At 39.4% G+C, this 21,156-nt stretch overlaps 1 protein-coding gene and 1 long non-coding RNA gene across 2 annotated transcripts; one reads left to right on the top strand and one right to left on the bottom strand.

Annotated features, from left to right (window-relative positions):
* Window positions 1-8: 8 nt before the first annotated feature.
* LOC149918159 (uncharacterized) lies at window positions 9-20,961 on the bottom strand. The gene is made up of 4 exons (XR_016466030.1): window positions 20,875-20,961; window positions 18,775-19,799; window positions 2,802-2,885; window positions 9-2,180 (listed from the first exon to the last, which is right to left on the bottom strand). It is a non-coding gene; the product is annotated as an uncharacterized LOC149918159 (long non-coding RNA).
* On the top strand, window positions 5,096-20,808 carry SDAD1 (SDA1 domain containing 1). The gene is made up of 22 exons (XM_031596763.2): window positions 5,096-5,324; window positions 5,399-5,503; window positions 5,886-5,984; window positions 6,126-6,236; window positions 6,998-7,069; window positions 7,150-7,250; window positions 7,998-8,055; window positions 8,682-8,756; window positions 9,585-9,686; window positions 10,148-10,217; window positions 11,223-11,326; window positions 12,455-12,512; window positions 13,099-13,157; window positions 13,535-13,611; window positions 14,353-14,450; window positions 14,839-14,915; window positions 15,308-15,440; window positions 16,466-16,563; window positions 17,016-17,206; window positions 17,710-17,794; window positions 18,123-18,284; window positions 19,758-20,808. The coding sequence occupies exons 1-22, from the start codon at window positions 5,235-5,237 to the stop codon at window positions 19,806-19,808; spliced, it is 2,076 nt and encodes a 691-aa protein (XP_031452623.1). The 5' UTR covers window positions 5,096-5,234; the 3' UTR covers window positions 19,809-20,808.
* Window positions 20,962-21,156: the final 195 nt, after the last annotated feature.

The following is a 21,156-nucleotide window of genomic DNA, read 5'->3' as shown; positions in this document are numbered from 1 at the left end:
CTGTCCATGCACAGAAATTCCCGGCACTTCAAAAATTTATAAGTAAAAAAAGTTCTGTGAAGTTAACAAGTTGTTTCAACACTTATTTTATGCATATATACTGCTTCAACAACATCAAAATACTGTAAAGCTTAGTTTTGACTTTTCCCACCATTACAATACAAATTGTGTTATACCATGTATGTAGTCAAAATCATAGCCAATATAAGGTTTAGATAAAACAATTAAATTCAGACAGGATGCAAGCCAGTACTTTCTGACAGCAGACCCTTCCATCAAGCATTCATAGCTAAGTGTCCAGTCAAGATTGCCCTCATTCTTCTCAACAGCCTTATTTCAGCTGACAGTATCTTTCCCAGCTTTCATTCACTGCACGTGCAATCTTTCATTTGAGGCCTAGTGAATGTTTTCAGCAAAATAGCTTCATCCATTTCAAAGAGGTAGAAATTGGTAGCTAAACCAATCTTTATTTTCAAGAGCTTGCAGATGCAGTGTTCAGTTTGCATTTTCCAAGCTCTTCTGTAGTTGCAGGAGAGGGGCATGGGCAGGAAGGCAGCCATGGCAGCCCTTAACAGGCAGACTGGAGTAGAAGACCCTGTTTGCTACAGTGGGCAGAAGCTGCACTAACTGCCAGGTAGCAGAAATTCACACTGCCAGAGGAACTTCACAAGCACAATAACAAAGTGATTCAAAGTTATAAAACACTTTAATCCTTTTTGATCTGCAGAGATTAAATTGCAGGCAATAAAGTATTGACTTACTATCCTCATCAGAAAACACTGTCTACTCTATGGTGATGTAAAGACTTTGCTTCAAAGCAAGTGGAATGAAAAACAGACAAGCATTGCTAAACTTAAGCATTCTGCACTTACCAGGTTCTGGGATCTGCACATTACCCTTGTTCTTGGCTTACTTCCTCTTTGGATGCTAGAAAAGCTTTTTTTAATTTCCTGCCAAATCATTCAGCAGCTGTGAAATATTCTGTCTAAAACAAATGCTGAGATGCTGCTACAAAGCCAGGCACAAGCTGATTATCCTAGTGATATAAAAACAGGTCTAGACATTTTCAGCTATAGAGTATACAAATAGTTTTTCATAGATGTTCCAGGTCAAAGTGCTAGGAAGAGCCTGCCAAAGAGACTGCCATGACAGTCACCTCTGTAGGAGCAGCTAGGCCAAAGACAGGCAGTGCACTCCTACTTTTCCTTCTTCCTACCCCTTCACAGAGCTCTTAGTGATGCAGGCAGTGCCTGTGGAGGTCTTGAGGAGAGGCTTTTTTGCCTTTCCACCTGTAGGTGTTTATATCAAAGTACTGCCCCAGACACTCTAGCAGCTCGATCTGTTGACATATAAAAGTACAAATGGGAGCAAATACTCAGTCCAAATGATCACTATATCCCTGACAATACTTTCATCTTTGCAATATCTCCTGAATGGTACAGAGGTTCTGGATATATAGCATAACATCTTCAGTCCTTTTGTGAAGTCTGTGACTTCTTGTCTATGGGATTTTTTGAAATACCCTCTCTTCTTATCTTTTGTAAGCCTTTGAAAGCCTTTTACTTGGAAGACTAACTCCTTCAGAGCTTAGAGCACCTGCTGAACTGGGACACGGAGACCACACTGGATCTCTACTGAAAAAGTATTCTGTTGTTCAGCCCAGCCTACCCATGTTTTGATGTGCTGTCACTCATTCTTGGCTTTCTTTCATGTCCACAAATTTTTTTCAATGTAGATTTCCTGGTTTAAACCATAAATGGTCCTACCAGGTCAGACTGCTCACGAGGCTTGTGTGGTTAGTTTCATGCTTACCTGTATTAGCTTACTTCAGCAGTAGTTTCAGTAGCAACTGACACACAATTTAAATTACTACTTTCAGTAGTACTGTCCTTGCTTGCTAAAACAAACAATACCAAGCAGCATAAAAGATTTTCTTCAGAGATAATCAGCATTATTCACTTGTGTTAGCAATGCCTCTGGACAAAGCAGTTCCTGAGTGTGTAAAAAACGTGTTCTAAGAAACTACTGTTAAGTACTACAAGAACTGTAAAGAGAGAAGTACATACCTGATATTTACAGATCTATGAAGATACCCTAGGCATGTTATTCTGCAGCAAACAGCAAACAGAAAACTACTTCAGCATTACTCTGCAAGAAAATCTCCAGAAAATCTTAAAAACCTACAAGAAAATATGCAGAATTAATATTTCTGTAGTATTACTTCAGACAAGGCATTTGTTTTAAGTCCCTGCTGGCATAGTACTCTAGGCTTGTTTCAAGAGGGTTGTTGTGGAAACCAGATCCACAATTCTATCTGCCTACAACAAAGGCTTTTTCACAGAGAGATATACAGAGAGCTGTGTATCTCTGTGGACTTCGGAGGAAAAAAACTGGAATTAAAGTAGAACCTTATTTTGCCACAATATATATGCTCATTTTTCAACACCAGCACTTATTGAAGAGCTTATCAATCTAAAGTCTTTACTGCTGATTAAACATGACACAATATACTGTTCAGTGTGCCTTTACTAAGTGTTCATTAACATTGCTTCCAGGATAAACATAAAAAGTAAACATGGGCTAAGTATGGTACTATCACTGCTCCTGGTGCATTTGAATAAAGACACAAACTGGCAGGTGAATTCTAAAGAAATTACTTAGGATAATTAAATTTCATTGCAGTAACTCTCCTCAGCAGCCTCTGGAATACATTCTGCTAATTCCTGACCACATTCTCATTGTGTTGCCTAAACATACGTGCATACTGCACACTCAAACAGATTGCATAGGCATCCCAATACCTGTAGACACTGGGTTGATATTCTTGCTGACGTCAAAATACATTTGCCCACCATCATATCAGTGTTGCAGTCTTCCATGCTACCCTAGGCAGTTAAGAAAAAATGGTAATAAAACAAAAAAAAGTCAACTCAGGACACTGTTACTTTTTCAGTCGCATAGGTCATGCAGTCATACAGTGATCAGACTGGAAGAAAAAGGGAGTGATTTCAAGGTAGTCTGCTTTAAGGTGAGCTCTGCTCCACATCTCAATCTAATGCTAAAGCACAAGCACAGTAGCAATCAGTGAAATAAAATATTTCAATGACATTTCCACATAGATCTCTGAAGCAGGTATTAGAATTTGCACCTGTGCCTGACTATCCAAAACCAAATTAACCCCTATGCTAGCAAAGCAGTTACTGATTAGGTACTGGTGGATGTTGCATGGGATCATTCACGTGAGCAGCAAGAACAAATGCCAGCATGTGCAACTGCAGATATTGTCATAGAACCATAGAATCATTAAGTTTGGAAAAGACTTCTCAAATCATCCAGTTCAACCCTCAACCCAGCCCCACCATGCCCACTGACCACATTCCTCACTGCCCCATCTCCACATTTCTTGAACACCTTCAGGGACAGTGACACCACCACCTCCCTGGGCAGCCTGTGCCAATGCACTAACACTCCTTCTGAGAAAAAAATTTTCCTAATATCCAACGTGAACCTCCCTTGGTACAAATTAAAGCCATAAGGAACAACATCTTGAACCTCCCTTGGTACAAATTAAAGCCATAAGGAACAACATCTTGCAAATTCTAATACCTGCTTCAGAGATCTATGTGGAAATGTCATTGAAATATTTTATGTCACTGATTGCACGTTTTGGTCCCCTCAACCTAGCATTACATTACCATGCTGTGGCAGAAATGATGGCATTCAGTAATGCAGATAAGATACCTGAAAATACTCCACACCTCTGCACCTTTACTGCAAATAATGATGTTACTGACAGATCTAGACCTGCAAACAAGCTCCATGCAGCTCTGGTTTTGAGGGATGTGACAGGACTTACTGCTGTTTCTACACCTGCATGGCTCATCTTTAGTTTGTGATCAAAGAGCTGCGTTCACACAGACCCAAGCAGCCAAAGACACACGCAGCAGCTTCTACACTGATAGTGCACAGGACAACAAAGGAAAGCCTCTTGCTTACAAGACAGTCTTTGGCAAGTGAAATGCAACTGCCATGCAAAGGACAGGTCAATGCTGCAGTCACTTAAATATGTGACTTTTAATCTCTTATAAGGTTCCTGTGAACTTTGGAGAAGGCATCTTTCCTGGACTTTGCCACAATGAAGGATCACATCTGGAGGCCAGGTTCCTCCATTTCCTGAGAGATATGACTTTAAGATCACAAAACCAGTGCATCTCTCTTCTTTCCTTAATCCTAAACCATATTCTTCTGTTTATCTCTCTGAAGAAAACTTCAGTCTCTTAACTTGAAAGCTGAGTAATGAATAATCACCAACTTAATCAGTGCTTCCCAGAACAGAATCCCCATGTTTATATCCTCAGTCCTGTCTGTTATTTGCTATACTGAAACCAATTTGTACTGCTAGACAATCAGGCAACTCATAAGCTGCCTTTAAGCACAGATGGCTCTCTATTACAAACCACTTTCCAAAATCATTTGTCTTTTGGAATATGTAATAATGATAATAACAATAAATCAGTAATTGGCATTTTTGCTCAAGGCACTAGCTGAAATTGTAGCTAACCTGAAAAAGACATGGAAACACCACAGCAGAAAATACCTCATATATAATAATAGCAGCACAGCAGATAGACCATCGTTGTTCCAGAAACATTTTCAAAATAGTCTTGATTACTCTATCAATGTGGAACTGATCCAGAGCTTCTTATTGAGCATTTTATAGAGACAATGTTACTCAAACCTAAAATATGTGCCTCCATTTCCCCTACTTATTGTCAGTTTTTGACTGAACGTGACTATGGCAGAGGAAGGATGCTCTGATGCTCTTCTTCTATATGAGGTTCACCACGTTCTGTCAGGTGGTAATATCTTACAGGCATAAAAAAACCGCTTTAGTTTTAACTGTTAAAATTTAAGTGTTAATTGGCCATGTCTGGCCACTGCAGGTCTCTTGCCCTTTAAACAGATTTCACTCAAACGCAAGCAGCCAGCGATGGGTTGACGGTTGGACTGGATGATCTTAGTCCTGTCGAACCATACGGATTCTATGATTCTTTACAAGTCACATACATAACAGCTTGCGCCGTTTATCGGTGCTCCCACGCAGGAAGCACTGCGAGGAAGCTCCGCTATCTGGCGAATTTGTCCCTCGGCGGCACCCGTTGCGGGGCGGGGCTAAGATGGCGGCGCCCAGTCGGTAGCTCACGCGTCGGGTGTGTGCACCGGGAGCCGGCACAATGTCGGGCCGCCAGGGGAACAAGCTGCCCAGCAACCTGCCTCAGCTGCAGAACCTCATCAAGCGCGACCCCACGTCCTACACCGAAGAGGTAAGAGAGCGAGCGGCGGCGGGGTGGCGGGCGTTTTCCCGTCCGAATTAAAGACCACCGCTCTGTGTTTCCAGTTCCTCCAGCAGTACCACCACTATCAGTCCCATGTGGAGATCTTCACCTTCCAGCCGGATAAGCCCAACAAGGAGCTGGCGGAGCTGGTGATGTTCCTGGCGCAGGTAGGCCGACCCTTCTGAGGGACAACTCGTGAGCTGCCCTCGGGCCTCTGGGTGCCGTGTTGGTGTATGGCTGCATTTCACGGGTCCCTGCTGGCACAGCCCTCGGCCAACGTCCTGTAAAATTGCCTTTACCAAAACTAATGCAGTATCAGCTGTTTCTAGGAAGGCAATTTTTTCTTTTGAGCTTTTCGGTCAGTTTTGAAAATGATCTCACAACTACACCATAAGTTTCACATCTGGGTGTTATGTATCTTTATACATAGCCAGATTGCTATTGTAAGAACGGTTTTATGGGTTGCTTATAACATCTGTAACTTTCCTACAGTTGTTTGCTAACTGAGGGTTTTCAATAGACAGCTGACCTGAGCCTGTCTTTGCCTAGGTTGCCCACTGCTACCCAGAACAAATGGCCAACTTCCCCCAGCAGCTGAAGGAGCTGCTCTCTTACCACCACACGGTGCTGGATGCCGACCTTCGAATGGTAAGGCCCGTGCAAAAGGCATCTGGGCAGGCTGTGTTCCGTGAGAGATGAGTACCTTGAGCTTGCTGCTGAGCCTTTTAATGAAGCTGGTAGCTGAGAGGTGCTGTAAAATTTTGATTCTGATCTCTGTTTCTCATCCAGACCTTTTGTAAGGCTTTGATGTTGTTAAGAAACAAGAACCTGATCAATCCAACGAGTTTGCTGGAGCTCTTCTTTCAGCTGCTGAGATGTCACGATAAGCTTCTACGAAAAGTAAGCTGTGGTTACAAAAACTGGTCTTGCCTTCCAGTGGGTTTTGACCAGCTTAACAGAGTAATGCAGCTCTGTCTGCTGGACAGGTGTTCTGCGTTTCTTGCTAGTGAAATAATTAAGTTTCAAATAGCTCTGCTCTTTTAGAAACTAGAAGTGCCAAAGGGAAGACTTGGTTAATACATCTTATTAGTAGTGAAGCATGCTTCTGTAAACTTTCTTACATGCAGGACAGGCCTCTAACCTGTTGCATTTGCAATTAAGCAGCTAGTATGTGTCTACAAGTGAGATCTATAAGCACGTTCCTCTCAGAGAAGGCATTAATGAATTCTTTGTGAAAACTTCTGACTTCAGAAGAAGGAAAAAAGGCTGTTAGATAAAGCTTTGTTTCAGATTTTCTGCCATAAGCATGAAATGAGTTGCTTTCCATGATCAGGATTATTAAACTTGCTATTAGAATGTGCTTGTACTTGCATGAATGAAATGGGATTTTTTAAGCTAAGCTTCATGTTATTTCTTTTCCTATCTCACTGTTTGTACTGTAACTTAAGTATACTTTTTTGAATACGTGAAAATCAAGCATATACAAAGACTCAAAGTAACTTCTTGTTGTTTTTCCGTCTCCAGTTAAAATGGGAAAATAGTATTATCAGTGATGAGTCCGGTCTCATTTTAGTACTCGGAGGCTGGGGGAAAATTGTGATGCATCTGTTGTGTTCCTTGTGCAACTTGCATAAGTTATTTCTTTGCTCTATCTTTTACAGACTCTGTATACTCACATTGTGACAGACATCAAGAATGTAAATGCTAAACACAAGAACAATAAAATAAATACGGTAAGTATATCTTTCTGATGCAATTTACTACTTTTTAGTAAGAAAGATTTGTAATAATTTCTTTCAAACTGTTTTCTTAGACACTGCAGAACTTCATGTATACTATGTTGAGAGATAGCAATCCAACTGCTGCCAAGATTTCTCTGGATGTGATGATTGAACTTTACAGAAGGAATATTTGGTAGGTTTGGCAGCCTCATATTATTTCCCCATTTACTGGGGGGCACCCATCCTGATGTCACTCATGACATGTAGTGCAAGATGTAATGTGGAGAGCCTTGAACTTAATGTATTTATCATCTTCATGTTCCAGTAGGGCTGTATTTGGTGAAGTGTAATTTAGTTGGGAAGAAATACTGTTGTGTTTTAAAGTCTCAGAGTTACTAAAGTTGGATCCTTGACATTTAGTTGAAAATAATGTAAATTGTGTGTATTACAGTTGAAACAGAAGCTTTGTTCAGTGTTCTTGTTTGAGCTTCTGCCTATAAAGCTTCTAGTAACAGCACATGGTCTATATGTACAGTGAAAAGAAGATATTTTTCTGTTTCTCTGGAGCCTATAGGATAATTCTAGATAAATACTTACAGTGATCTTGTTTTGCTGTTGGTTTTTTTTTTGGTGGGTTTTGTTGTTTTTGGGTTTTGTTTTTGATTTTTTTTTTTGTGAAGCGATAATATAGCATCTGTTTTTTTGGTAGATAACAGCTTATTGGTGTAGCAGTAAGTTGAGAACTACTGTAACAGAGAAAACTGATGAAAAAATGTTGCTGAAAGGAAGAGACTTGCAGTTTTAACAGGAAGGTTTTTAAGTACATGAGACTTAATAGAAATTTAGATTGTTTTTTAGAAATTCATGGAACTTAATTTTCTGAGAATACCTTGAAAATTGCCAGGCTTGAAGTAAAAGATAATTTTCTGTTTTATTCAAGGAATGATGCCAAAACTGTAAATGTCATCACAACTGCCTGCTTTTCCAAAGTGACAAAGGTGAGAACTGAAACAATTTGAAACTGGATGAGAGAATAAGAAGCTTGTTTTATTACAAATGCATGCTGGTATGGAGAGGGTGGGTGTACTTTCCACAGCTACTCAGTAGACACTGCCAGGATATAGCCCCTTCATCAGCAGCACCGTTAAGGCTTTTATTTGTTAAATGTGATGAGAATTGCTAACCTGCCTGGGGTTTGAGTGGATCTGAGGCCACCTGTCATCTGCGGAGATTCTGCACTGCTGGATGCTTTAAAAATGCATGCAGTGATCTGAGATGTTCTTCCACAGTATTGAACACAGTTGATCTGGTGTCTGCTGTTCAGGAGTTACCAATAACAGTGGCGTAGAGCAACTTCAAACTACAGGAAGGAAATGTGCGTCACTGAATATACTTACTATAGAAGCTCAGCTGCCTTTTGGTCCTTTGTGTGCTTCTGGTTGTTAAGAATTGGCAGCAGAAATCGACTTTGAATGGAACGCGTTGATCTGGTTTGCTTTCTTTTTGTATCCATGCCTATTAATAATAGGGAATTTCTTAGCATAACGTTTGATAGGGATGTTTGGCTCTAGTAAATGCTCTTGTCTATTTATTATGCTCTACATCAGCTTACTTCATTTTTCAGGTATTAGTTGCTGGTTTGAAGTTCTTCCTTGGGAAGGATGAAGATGAGAATCAAGAGAGTGACTCAGATTCTGAGGTGGGTGTTGTGATTAAATTTTCTCAAGTCTTCAAATTTTGTAAGAGCTGTGATCCTGCTGACATTTACTACACCAATGCATCCTCTTCTCTTTCTCCGACACTTCTGTTTTGTTTCCTCTAGTTGGTTGTCCACCTCACCAAAATATATAATTTGTTGCCAGTTGGCCAGAAATGTTAGCAGGATGCTTTTTTCCTATTGTTGCTGTTTTCCTATTGACTAAGAGCTTCCTTGTGTTCTCATACTCACTTTTAAGGAAGTAACTCATTTCTCAGAGGACTGGCCAGTTGGTGGTTTTTGTTTGTTTGTTTTTTGTTGTTTTGTGTTTGTTTGTTTGTTTTTTAAAGCTAATGAATATGTAGATGTAATTTTTGAGTTGTGAGAAGAGACTTTTGCCTGATGTTTAGGAAGCAGGCTTTTTTTTTTTTAGATAGCTCTTTGTCTTTACTTCTCCCTCTTGGATTCAATTTCCCATTTATGTACAAATGAACATAATTCAGTTATTCTGAAAGGTTAGTAACTTGATACAATTTCAGTTTAGAACCTCCTAAGACCAGGATGTAACTATTTGCATAAGACTGTATAATAGTCTGTGATTACCTACCTGTAAGAATTACAGTACTGATGTTCTGTGAAGTGTTCACAATCTCTCTTGTATTAGTAGTTGGTTCTGTGGAATCACGATTTTAAAGGCTACTGTCTCTGTATGATGAACTTAGGTGGGGGGAGACAACTTTCAAAGGTAGTACATGATCCCAAAAACATTGATACTTTTTCTGCTTCCTGTTTGAAGTCTGATTTTACTTGAGTCTTGTTTTCCTTGTGAAGGATGATGGCCCCACAGCCAGAGATCTGATGGTACGGTATGCAACTAGCAAGAAAACCAGCAAGCGCAAGAAGAAACTGGAAAAGGCAATGAAGGTTCTCAAGGTGAGGAGAGTGGTGTCTGACTTGCTGGTATTTAGCTTAATCTTTCACGTGTGGAAATGCTGTTTTCACTGTCATATTAGTTATCTTTTGTCATCTGTTTCAAGCGAAGCTCCTTAAGTATTCTAGCCTCCATTGGTCAGGCACTTGCCATGATTGTCTGAAGACAGCTCTTTTGAAATGCATTTGTCTTAAGTTGTGGACTTGCTGAGCTCTACAGTACCCCTTGTGTGATCCCTTACTAGGAACACGTGGTGTCTTGAGAAGTAATTTTTTTTAATGGAGCTCCTGTTGCCTCTTAGTTCAGGTAGCTGAAAATCCTATGCAATTGAGAATGGTAGTTTATTAAAAATCGAGGCACCTCTTTTAGAAGGGAATAATGAGAAATAGCAGCCTGGTACTGAAGCACCTGCGACTTTTACATGGAAAGAAAAAATGTCTCATTTACACTTCTTGTCATGCAGAAACACAAGAAGAAAAGCAAGCCAGAGGTATTCAACTTTTCTGCTATTCACTTGATTCATGATCCCCAAGGTAAGCATGTATCACCTTCTGTATTTTCTAACTTATTCTGTATTTTTTTCGAACTTTGAGTTAATCCCAGAGATGGAAGTTTGGGCAAAGCTGGAAGGCGTCACTCATGACAGTGTAATACTTCTAGCATCCCTTATCCTAGAGTTTCATAGTACTTAAAAATGTGAGATAATCTTATCACAATTGTCAGAGTGGAACACTTGTAGAAGGGCAGATAAGGAAGGAACAATATTACATCATCTGCCTTAGGTTGCTACAGAACAAGATGTGGCTTTTAGCCTTTTTCTTATATGTGTGAAGGCCATAATTTGTGTGAAAGTGGAATAGTTCATCCCCTATAACTTTCTTGGCTTATTCCCTTCTAGAAATGTATTAGACAAATGCCAGAGTAGTATTAAGAATATCACTTGTGCAGTAGAATTGCCAGGTCACAGCCTGACCCAATGGTTAAACACCAGGTGAGAAGATGTGGCCAACCCAGGGAGCTCAGGTGCAAGCAATGCACCTGAATGATCTGGGGAGTCTGGATCTGCCCCTTCTCCCCCTCATTTAAGGATTAGCAGCTGAGGGAGCAGCATCTCTCTGGATGGAGATCACACTCCTATCACCTTCTTTTTTTGCCATATCACTTAACTCATTCACAGTCTGATCAAGTGAACCTCTGGGGATTTTGTTTTTCAGATGGATCCAAATGTATCTTAAAAAAAACAAAAACAAAAAAAACAACCCACACAAAAAAAACAAAACTCTAGCTTTAAATGTTAACTGTTTTCATGATGTTGGAGAACTTCTAGTTTTCTTTTCTGTTGAACCTGTACAACTTCAGGTCTTTTAGGCATGCAAGAGGAAAAATAATGGATTGGGAGCAGGGCTCTCAGCACCCGTACTTTCTTCTGTGCAAGGACACTAGAGCTTGAAACCAAACAACAAAACCTTGACTGCCCCTCTTAATCCAGTCTCAGCTGAGTTGTTTGCAGTCTACTACAAATCTATTATTGCTTCTAGATTTTGCGGAGAAACTACTGAAGCAGCTGGAGAACTGTAAGGAACGATTTGAAGTGAAGATGATGCTCATGGACCTAATATCTAGGCTAGTTGGAATACATGAGGTACGCAGTCTCTTTGTTTTTTAATGTCCTGATGGAAGCTAACCTTAGTTGAGTGGTGATGTGCTGTGGCCTTATGGTAATGGGGAATGAGTTTTAATTTTGCTGTGTGTTGGAAAATGAAGATGAGTGGGGCCATGCAGTTGCCAAAGATCTTTATGGTATGGCACGATAATGTAGACTTGTATGGTACTGAGCTCTGCTTGAGAAGGCTGGTGGTCTGTAATAGCTTGAGCTGTCATGAATAATGGGAAGATGCCTATTTAAAGACTTGTGTATATTCCTGCGAGGGTCTTCAGCGTAGAGGTTTTTTAAATTGAGTCCATCAGCTGCTCTTGAACAGCACTCTCTGAGGTACAGACAAAGTGAGATCAAATTTCCTCAAGAATCTGTACCTTACGTGGGCTCTGGGAAGTGAGGGAAACACACTTGCAGGTATCTGTAAGGTTACTAGGAAGGGGAAAATGCTACTGTGGCTGTACGTATGAGTACGTATGAGCAATCTTGAATATAGCAAGCATGAGAAAGTAGTCTGGTTGTTTTGTGACCCCGTGTTGGGATCATAGCTAGGCACATACATCTGCTTTATCATTCTTTACTCTGCACAAATCAACCTTCTCAATGACCAGAATATCTGGAACATGAAGTCTTGCATATCACGTAGACCCAAGCATTGCAGTGGTGTCAAGCCTCAGATTATTTCTTCATTGCGTAAAACTTAAGCAGAAGAACTTAGAAGTCTGGGTGTGGAAGGTGTATGAGATACTTGTCACTTGGGAGGTGTGTGTCCAGGTGTTAGTCTGCTCCAGTATCAAGTATTCAGCCTTGCTGGAAAACTTAATGAATGGACTCAGGTGCTAAATTAACTTGCATTTAGGGACAGGCTGCTTTGGGAGAAAAGATTGTGTTCCTGAAGCCAGGGGAATATACAGCAGACTGCCCTAATTGGAGTCCTTTCCTCACCTTCCATGTATTTCACACTTGGGACTGGAGAATGTGTCATGTGGTTAAAATCTGAGGCATTTGAAGAGCAGGCTATGTAGAATCATTGACTTTACAGCATACCAGATTATGAAAATGATTTTAAGTTTAAAAGCAGCTAACCTGTTACAAATTTTATTGTCCTTGCAGCTTTTTCTTTTTAATTTCTACCCCTTCATTCAGAGATTCCTGCAGCCCCATCAGAGAGGTAAGGAGCTACTAGTAGATTGCAATCTTGCCCATCATATAAGGTTGGTTTCTAAAAGTGGTGCTATGAGTAGGCAGCAGTAGCTTAGTAGGTAGTAGGAAGTAAGGGTAGTTCCAGAGAGTGTTGGATGAAAGAGACAGAAGGCTCTGATTGTCCAAAACAAGGAATGGACTTAATTTTCCTGACTCGAGTGTTTGAGAATCTCCAGCAATAGGATGAAGTGAATTTGCAGAGTTCCTAGTTCCTTTTGGATCCTCACTAGCTGATCAAAGCTGTGAGTGCTTTTTGCTGCTTTGTTTTCCTAATATTTTGGTCTGCAATGGGAATACGTACTTTAGTGTAGCTGGCACTTAAGGTCTGTACTGCTGCTGGGGTGGAGAGCAGAACGTGTTCCTAACGCATGGTAGGACAGAAGAAATACTTTACAGGATGTTCCAGATAATTTTAGCCTGAAATGACTTTGAGACTTAAGTTCTCAAGGATCTCATGGAGGTATTTGTGTTGGTGAGTGTGGTTATTGGCCAGAGTAAGTTGTGTTGATAATTCTTTGACATCTTTTCCCCTTTCTTTTTCTCTTTTCTCTCAGAAGTGACAAAGATTCTCCTGTTTGCTGCACATGCTTCACACCAGCTAGTACCACCTGAGGTCAGTACTCCACTTACTTCTGGTGATATTGAAAATGGACAGTGGGTCTGCATGGGAATGCTGACTGTTGGGTTCTGTCACTGGGGATGAGGAGCAAGGAATCTCGTCAAATTATTTTTCTTGAAAAACCTAAGGGGATTTTTTTTTTTGCTCTCTTGGGTATTTCTGTAAGTTCTAAGGCATTGCTTTGCACAAAAAGAAATAATCCCCATGCTTTAATTTTTCATTTCTGCAGGAGAATTTGTCCAAAAGTTAGTTGCAAGGAATAGTGATGAGTCCTGAGCTCTGCTTTTCTGTTGTCTGTTAATAAGATATAGTGATTTTCACAACTACGTTAAATGAGTAGTAAATATATTCACTTTTTTTATATTTTTCAGATTATCCAATCAGTTTTGATGACCATTGCCAACAACTTTGTCACTGATAAGAATTCCGGAGAGGTCATGACTGTAGGGTGGGTACAGAACCTCATTAAAACTGTAGAACTCTATCTGTGTGTGGAAGAAAAAAAAACATACACCATTTGCAGCCTATTGCTGTCATTCATCTCTGCTTTTAAAAACCGCTTTTAAAAAAATTTTAAAAACTGCTTTTAAAAAATACTTGAATAAAAACAAGTTAGGACTGTATCTAATCATAAACTTTTGCAAAAGGCCTGCTACAGACAGAGTAGAATATGAGTAAATATAGGAGAGACCTTAACTGTGTGTCAAGATTACTGCATACAGGTATGTTTAGAATATTTCTTGAACTATTTTTTCATCTGTGTGGTTTTAGTACAGCAGTGAGTTTAATGTACTGACAGTACATGAAGGTAATTTAAAAGGAAACTTGTATTAGAACACAGGCTCTCTTTATTGCTGTCCTTTGTCTGTCCATGGTTGACAGCAAAACCACTTCTTCATTTTCACGTCACCTATCTCTGGTGACCGTTAGACAGCTTTTTGTGAACGTGCTTGGGCCCAGACTTCACTTGCAGAATCCTGAGGTCTAAGATCAGAGAAAATAGCAGATGCAGGGTGCAGATGAAAGGTTTTTGAGAACTACGGCAGAGTGCATCCTGTAATGTTCCTCTTTGTTATAGTTCATGCTGTATAAAATGCATCAAGTTTGAGATAATTCAGTCAGTTACTGGGCCAGTGAAAGTTTCTCCTAACTGTGTTATTCAGGAAAATATTTCATTTTGAATTTTTAGAATCAATGCAATAAAAGAAATCACTGCAAGATGTCCATTAGCCATGACTGAAGATCTCCTCCACGACCTTGCTCACTACAAGACTCATAAAAATAAAAGTGAGTGTATTACATGGATAATACTTCTATATCCTTATATCTTTCTTTTTTGTTGTATCAGCTGGCCCTCAGTTGTTACAGCTTTCATAACAATGCTGTTATTTCTTTAACGTGGACTGAAATGTTTTGTTTTCAGTATGACTTGTATTTCAGTGCATATACACAGACAAAAACAGTCAAGGGTAGTTAAGGCATAGGGAATAATTGACAAAAGTAGAGAAGATCAGCTACTAGCTAGTGAACATTTGGCTCTAAGAGAAATCAGTGTGAAGCTGTAACTCAAGAAATCGCATGAGCAGGTTGTAAATAATGTTTATGGGAGTGAGCTTTCAGTTTGCTTCGGAGTCTGCTATTTTGTACTTAGTCCTGATCCTTTTTTTCTGGGTAGATGTGATGATGTCTGCAAGAACTCTGATACACCTTTTCCGTTCACTGAATCCAGAGATGCTGCAGAAGAAATACCGGGTAAGGGTTGTTTTCCATGCAGTTCATTGTCTGTACACATAAGCTCACGTGCTCAAAAATGATGATGATAATTAGTCTCATAGCCTCTTGAGAACATGATGCGACTGTGTATTTTTCTCTCCATGCCTGTTCTCTTGCTGCATTTTGACATGGCTTTCTCTTGTTTCAGGCTGCCTTAGTACAAATTTATCAAACTCATTGACAGAAGTGTTACAGAAACCTGTCCCCCTAGAATTTGAGTACAGTAGAGTTACTGAACTCTACAGTAGTTGAAGATACTTTTAATTGCTTCATCATGCAGAATTTTTCTATAACCCCCATCTAACTATTTTTAACGGGTTTGTGGGAATTAAAATAGCAGCCTGCTTAGCATGTATTTTGTTTACTTATAGGGTAAACCTACTGAGGCCTCAGTGGAAGCCAGGATTCATGAATATGGAGAACTGGATGCCAAGGACTACATTCCAGGGGCAGAAGTACTGGAGGTTGAGAATCAAGAGGAAAAAGGAGAAAACCAAGAAGAAGGTAGGCATTTCTTCTTTATTACTTCAATTTTGTGCATCATCACCACTAAGGTTTTATTTGTTCTTAACATTTGGTGTTCGTGCATTTGATTTGCTGCTCTCATGTGCTGCATGTCTTGCATATATGTATTTGTCTATTAAGAAGCACTGATACTTGTCCTTGAGTTAAATGCAGTTTATCGAGAAAGATCTGATGGTCACTGTGTTTCTTCATACAATGTATACTGAGAGATGGAAGAGGGAACAGTGTGATACAGTTAACTTTTGCAAACTAGTGCATTTCTTCAGAGTCCCTCCAAAAATGCAGTTCATTGTTTTGAGAGCCTTTAACTTAAAATGAGAGTTATTCTTTACAAAGCATAGGTTACAGTACAGCTTGCTGCAATGCTAACTTCTTGCAAATTCCTTAGGTATCTTCTATGGTTTGTTCTAAGTAAATGAGGTCCCCATTGTTGCATGTTATTGAATGTTTATAACAACAAAATGTGTCAAGGAGATTGCAGCTCATGATAATTACAAGATAGGACAGGTGCTTTACAAAGTTTGTTCTAGAAGTGTGCATTCAAAGATCTTACACCGCCATACGTGGTTATCATTATATTAAAAAAAAAAAAAAAGCATCCATAACTGTAGGTGCACTAAGAGATCCGAGCTATAGAAAGACATCTCAGCTTCAAGTCAGTCACTGCCAGAGTTGTGCAGTGTGAGGCTTTGACATTGCAAGCCAGATGTAATTTGGTTGCTGAACTTGTCAGTGGGAAAACATTGGAGCTACTGATCTGTTTGGCTGTGAATTTACTTTAAATTGACCAGATATGTGAGGTATCTTCAGTCTCTAATGTGTGGTTCTGATGCTGGGGTGTCAAGATCCTGCAGTTTACTTGTTTGGTGAGCATGTCCCTGGGCATATAGTTAGCAGATAGAGAAAGATGGTGAGAGCTTGAGATCTGCTCTTAAATTGTCTGAAACTCAAACAGGTAAACCAGGTTTGTACTAGCAGCTCTGTGCATTTCTTCCCTTGAGCAGATGGATGGGAAAGTGCTAGTATGAGTGAGGAGGATGACGGTGAGGATGGAGAGTGGATTGACGTGCACCACTCTTCAGATGAGGAACAGCAAGAAGTGGTGAGTTCCAACTGCCTTCTACCCTAAATAGAAATGGGACTTGTTAATAGCAGTCCAGATTCTCTTGCTCTACTTTCACGTGACTGCTTTAAACTAACTACACAGATTAATTTAACCAGAATCATTGAGGTGAAGTATACTTGTGCACCTGTGCTGAAGTGTGCATTGTCAGGATGAAGAGAGAAAGTTGGGGAATTCTGTTCTATTGCCAAGCTATAATGTTTGCATGGTGAGTGCTTTTATCTGATTTGAAATATTAAGAAATTGAGGTACTCCTTTCTTCTAATACCACATGTAGGATATAAAACTTCTAAGAGTCCTGACAACTGTTTAAATCATTTTCAAGCAATGTTATTCTCATGTAGATATTTGGGGGGCAAGGGTCATTAATTATAGCATAGAATTTGCTTGCAAAGGTCAGGATGATTGTATTTTTGTTCTTATTTCAAAAGGCAGAGAAGATCAAAAGCATGCCCATGGAGGAACGAAAAGCTAAAGCTGCAGCAGTCAGTACAAGTAGGCTGCTAACTCAGGAAGATTTCCACAGAATACGTCTTGCCCAGCTCTCCAGAGAAATCAATTCTGCACCAGGCAAAGCTGCAAAGAGGAAGAATATTGAAATAGATGATGAAGAGGAGAGCAGGTAGGATATAAAGTGCTAATGAGTTCTTTCTTTCACCCAGACTCTGGTGAGGTAACCTCTGATGCCAGATGTAGAACTTGGTCATTCATGGCTGGTGACAGGTGACGAACAGCCACACAGCCTCAAATGGATCCTGGCCTGGGGGATTTAAATCTGTGAGAAAAAGCAAGAGGCATTGATTGAAACTGTAGGACTAGTTTTCTTGTTCAGACCTATGGGCATGTTATTTTTCTAGCTGTAGTTGCAACTCTGTATCTCCAGATTCTTAAATGTTGTGGTTCAAGCTGGTCTTGAAAAACAGTAGTGAAAGCGTTTTATAGGGTTTGTCCCAAAAATGAGGGTTAGCCTGAGAGAAAGAACAAGAAGTGCTTTTGTGAGTGAGTATAGCAGTGCAATGGCATAGGAGGTGAGTGAGAGACAAAAGTCAGGAGAGCATTTTGTTTTTCTGGTCAGAAGATGCTTTGTGTATGATAATTGGATTTGTTGGATTTTTGTGTATGTAGAGGAGAGTTGCTTTCACTCAGAGATATTGAACATCTCCATAAGAAGCCGAAGTCAGACAAGGAGACAAGACTGGCAACTGCAATGGTGAGGAACTTGGCTATTTCATATCCTCTTTTAGACTTCTTAAAGGGCTGTGGGTTTTATCTGTTCTGAAATAAGGAAGTGGAGTACAGGTGTCCAGCTGCCATCTGTGTTCTGATTAATTTTTTTTTTAAATGTTGCAGCTTGGCTGTAACAGAGAAACAATCTCTTGCTGGTCAAATATAAGCACCTCCAATTTTCACTGTTACTTAATACAGCCAGCATGGAGGAATATTGAATCCAGATTTATAATTGCTACCCTAGAATCTAGCAGCTTATGTTAACTAGTGAAAAACAAACGACTACTGTTATATTGTGTTACCTATCCTAGGCTGGAAAAACCGATAGAAAAGAATTTGTGAAAAAGAAAAAAAGATTGAATCCCTTTGCCAGCTCAACCAATAAAGAAAAGAAAAAGCAGAAGAACTTTATGATGATGAGATATAGCCATAATGTCCGGACCAAAAATAAGCGTTCTTTCAGGGAAAAACAGGTAATATTAAATATATACATCCAAAACAGGTATCCGTGCGCTTAAAACAATCTCCATTGTGGGTTGGTTTTTTTTTTTTTGAGATTATAATGACTCTTAAACTTGGCTTGCTGTTTCTAAAGAGCCATCTTGAATGGTTTCAGTACTTGTTCTGGATTTAATGTTTTGAGTTTCAGTGCAACTGCTGAACAGTGAAAGGAAGGGTTCTTTCATACTTACTAGACTACAGTACCAGTTGACTGTGATTTCTAAGTACCAGTTAAAAGAGGGTTGGAGTAAAGTAGTTTTAATATACTGTGTTCTACTGCCCTCCTTAGTGGTAGAATAAAATGGAATGTTCTTTTAGTCTAGAGCTAAATCTTCTTACAAACTAAAATATATCTAATATATCACTTCAGAGAGATTTTGTTTTTCATGGCACTCTTTCTTCCCACCCTTGAAAAGCAGCTTCATAATAATTTTTCCAAAAATGTCTGTTAATTCCACTTACCTTTCAGCTGGACTGAAGTTTCTTCTGGTCCCTTTGTGCTGAATTAATCAGTGGAACACACTTGTTACTCTGTCTTTTTCCTAATTATATAGGATGTTAAATGACATACTGATGCATTGATGAAAGATTTTTTTTCTTTTAAGCCAAACTCACTCCTGAAATATAAAGTTGAACTAAGCAACCACAGCATTTCTGCCACTGTATGTGTGTTAGCACTTGAAAGTTATTGCTCCCAGTTTTAGCTGAAAAATTATTGGTATTTCTTTGAGGTTGAACAAATGATTTTTCCTTGGTAATACACATTGTTATTGAAAATAAGTTAGTGAAACTTATACAGAAACATCTGCTTAATTCTAAGCACAACCCAAAGTTCTTAACTTTACAGCTAAAAATATTGTTATACTCCTATTTTCTGTAGGAATCTGGAAAAATTTTCGTTTGCATTCTAGTATCTTACTACTTTCCAGTCCTTGCATCAAATTCGTGTTGTCTACCTTCAGAGATAAAACAGTGGCTTTTGATCTTGGGTGTAAATAGTCATGAAACTGCAGTAAGAAGGAGTTGAGCGTGACTAACTTGCTTGTCTGTGATCCACTGGTTCCTCAATGCTGTTACAGTTACGCTGTTATTGCACCTGAGTCAGATGGTTTAAAGCTAATTCAGGTTCATAAGTCATCTTGCAAGTCCACCTCACCTATAATATATATAAGCTGCTTTAGAGGTGTATTACAGCACAGATGTTGCAAGCTGTTAGCTGTACCTTTCTCTTAGAAAATCTGGTTTATTTATCAAATACTCTACGCATAGTTTTAATTGGTCTGTAATTTTAAATTCTGATCTTATCTACAAGTATATCTGTACCAATGGGATATGTGTGGTGGGTGTATTGAAGAGGACTGTCGATGCAATAGTGTCCTTACTTAATAGTTACAGGTGTGAGAGTTTGAAATACCTGAATATTCCTCTCTTGTTTCATGTTCCAGCTGGCTCTTAGAGATGCACTTCTGAGGAAGAAGAAGCAGCTGCTGAAATAAAACAGTAAAGGAAAGGAATAGTTATCCTTGAAGAAACAACTCTAGAAATACTTTTCTCCTCTCTCAAAGAAGTAGGGGGGGGAAGAAAAGAACTGAATTGCCTTGTGGATTCATTTTGATATCTCTCTACTCAGTTCAGAATTAGAAATCAAACGCTGCCAAATTGGATATTGCATCTATAGGACACTGAGGAGGCCTTAATCCTCGTAGGATTTTGATTTTTAATCACCTTTCCTAGAGTGCTTTACCTTTTTATTGAAAATAATTTATTTACGGCTGTTTTGTGTAAGTATGAATTAAAACATACAATTTTATTATAAAAAATATTTTTCTTGATTAAATAAATGAAGAGGTAATTGGAAGGAAAATGAATATTCCAGTTCACCCCTTGAAGTGCGTGTATATGTAATGTGTATGCCTGACTTATGGGTGTGATTTCATAGACTTAGCAAGCCATTTCCAAAGAGGTTGGTTTTTTACTCATTTGTTCATGATAAAACCAAATTAAGGGGAAGAACTGCTTCACTATAGTGTATTAGGGGAAAAAAGAATGAAGTTAATATAGAAGAAGGAGGCTTACACATTCCCATTTAAACAGAAGTATCACATGGAGGCAAAAGAAGGTATCTTATTTTCCTCTATCAGTAAGTACATCATGTGGTGGGAGTTGCTTCTGTTTGATTTTTTTGAAGTGTGTATGAGAACAACACTGATTAGTGGGTTCTTTACCTTGATGTAAAGGTTGAACTGCTTCAGCCTTAGCTTTGGCTTGGAGTGCTACTAGCTGTTCTGTCACCCACCCGTTTCCATGATAACTGAGTTACTTACACTATCCTTTGTGAAGCTCTGCTCCCCTTAGTGAGGAGAAGTGTCATGCACAGTGTAATAGAGAAGCAGTTGGGGTGGTTTTTTTTTTTTCCTTTAAGAAGCTAGACTGTTTATATTCCATACCAGAATTCATTTGGAATACGTGTTTATGTTAAAGACCCAGTTGTATCGATTGGAATTCTTACGGGTTGTTACGGTGGGTTTTTTTTTTTTATTTTTGTTGCCCCACCTTACTTACTGTAGAGCATGGAAGCTAACGGGGGCTCCAGGCTGCTGGTGGAGACAGAAAGAGGAAGGAACTTATTGCAGTTGGTGGCTGGAGACCACAGCCAGGGAAGAGCACTGGATGAAATTGCACAGCTGTAGGAAATCCCCTTCTCTTCTCTCTGTTCACTGAAAAACTGAGTGGAATGTCCCTAATCTAAGGGGGTTGACTTAGAAGTATTTTGTTTTTGAGGCTGGAAGAAGCGTTTCTTTCTTCCCTGCAGGTGTTTTATTTCAGCTGAGCCGGGGCCCCCAG

This window comes from Phasianus colchicus, chromosome 4, assembly GCF_987193195.1.
Source record: "Phasianus colchicus chromosome 4, bPhaCol1.hap1.1, whole genome shotgun sequence".
Classification (NCBI taxonomy): Eukaryota; Metazoa; Chordata; class Aves; order Galliformes; family Phasianidae; genus Phasianus; species Phasianus colchicus.
This window is presented reverse-complemented; position numbering and strand designations above follow the sequence as displayed.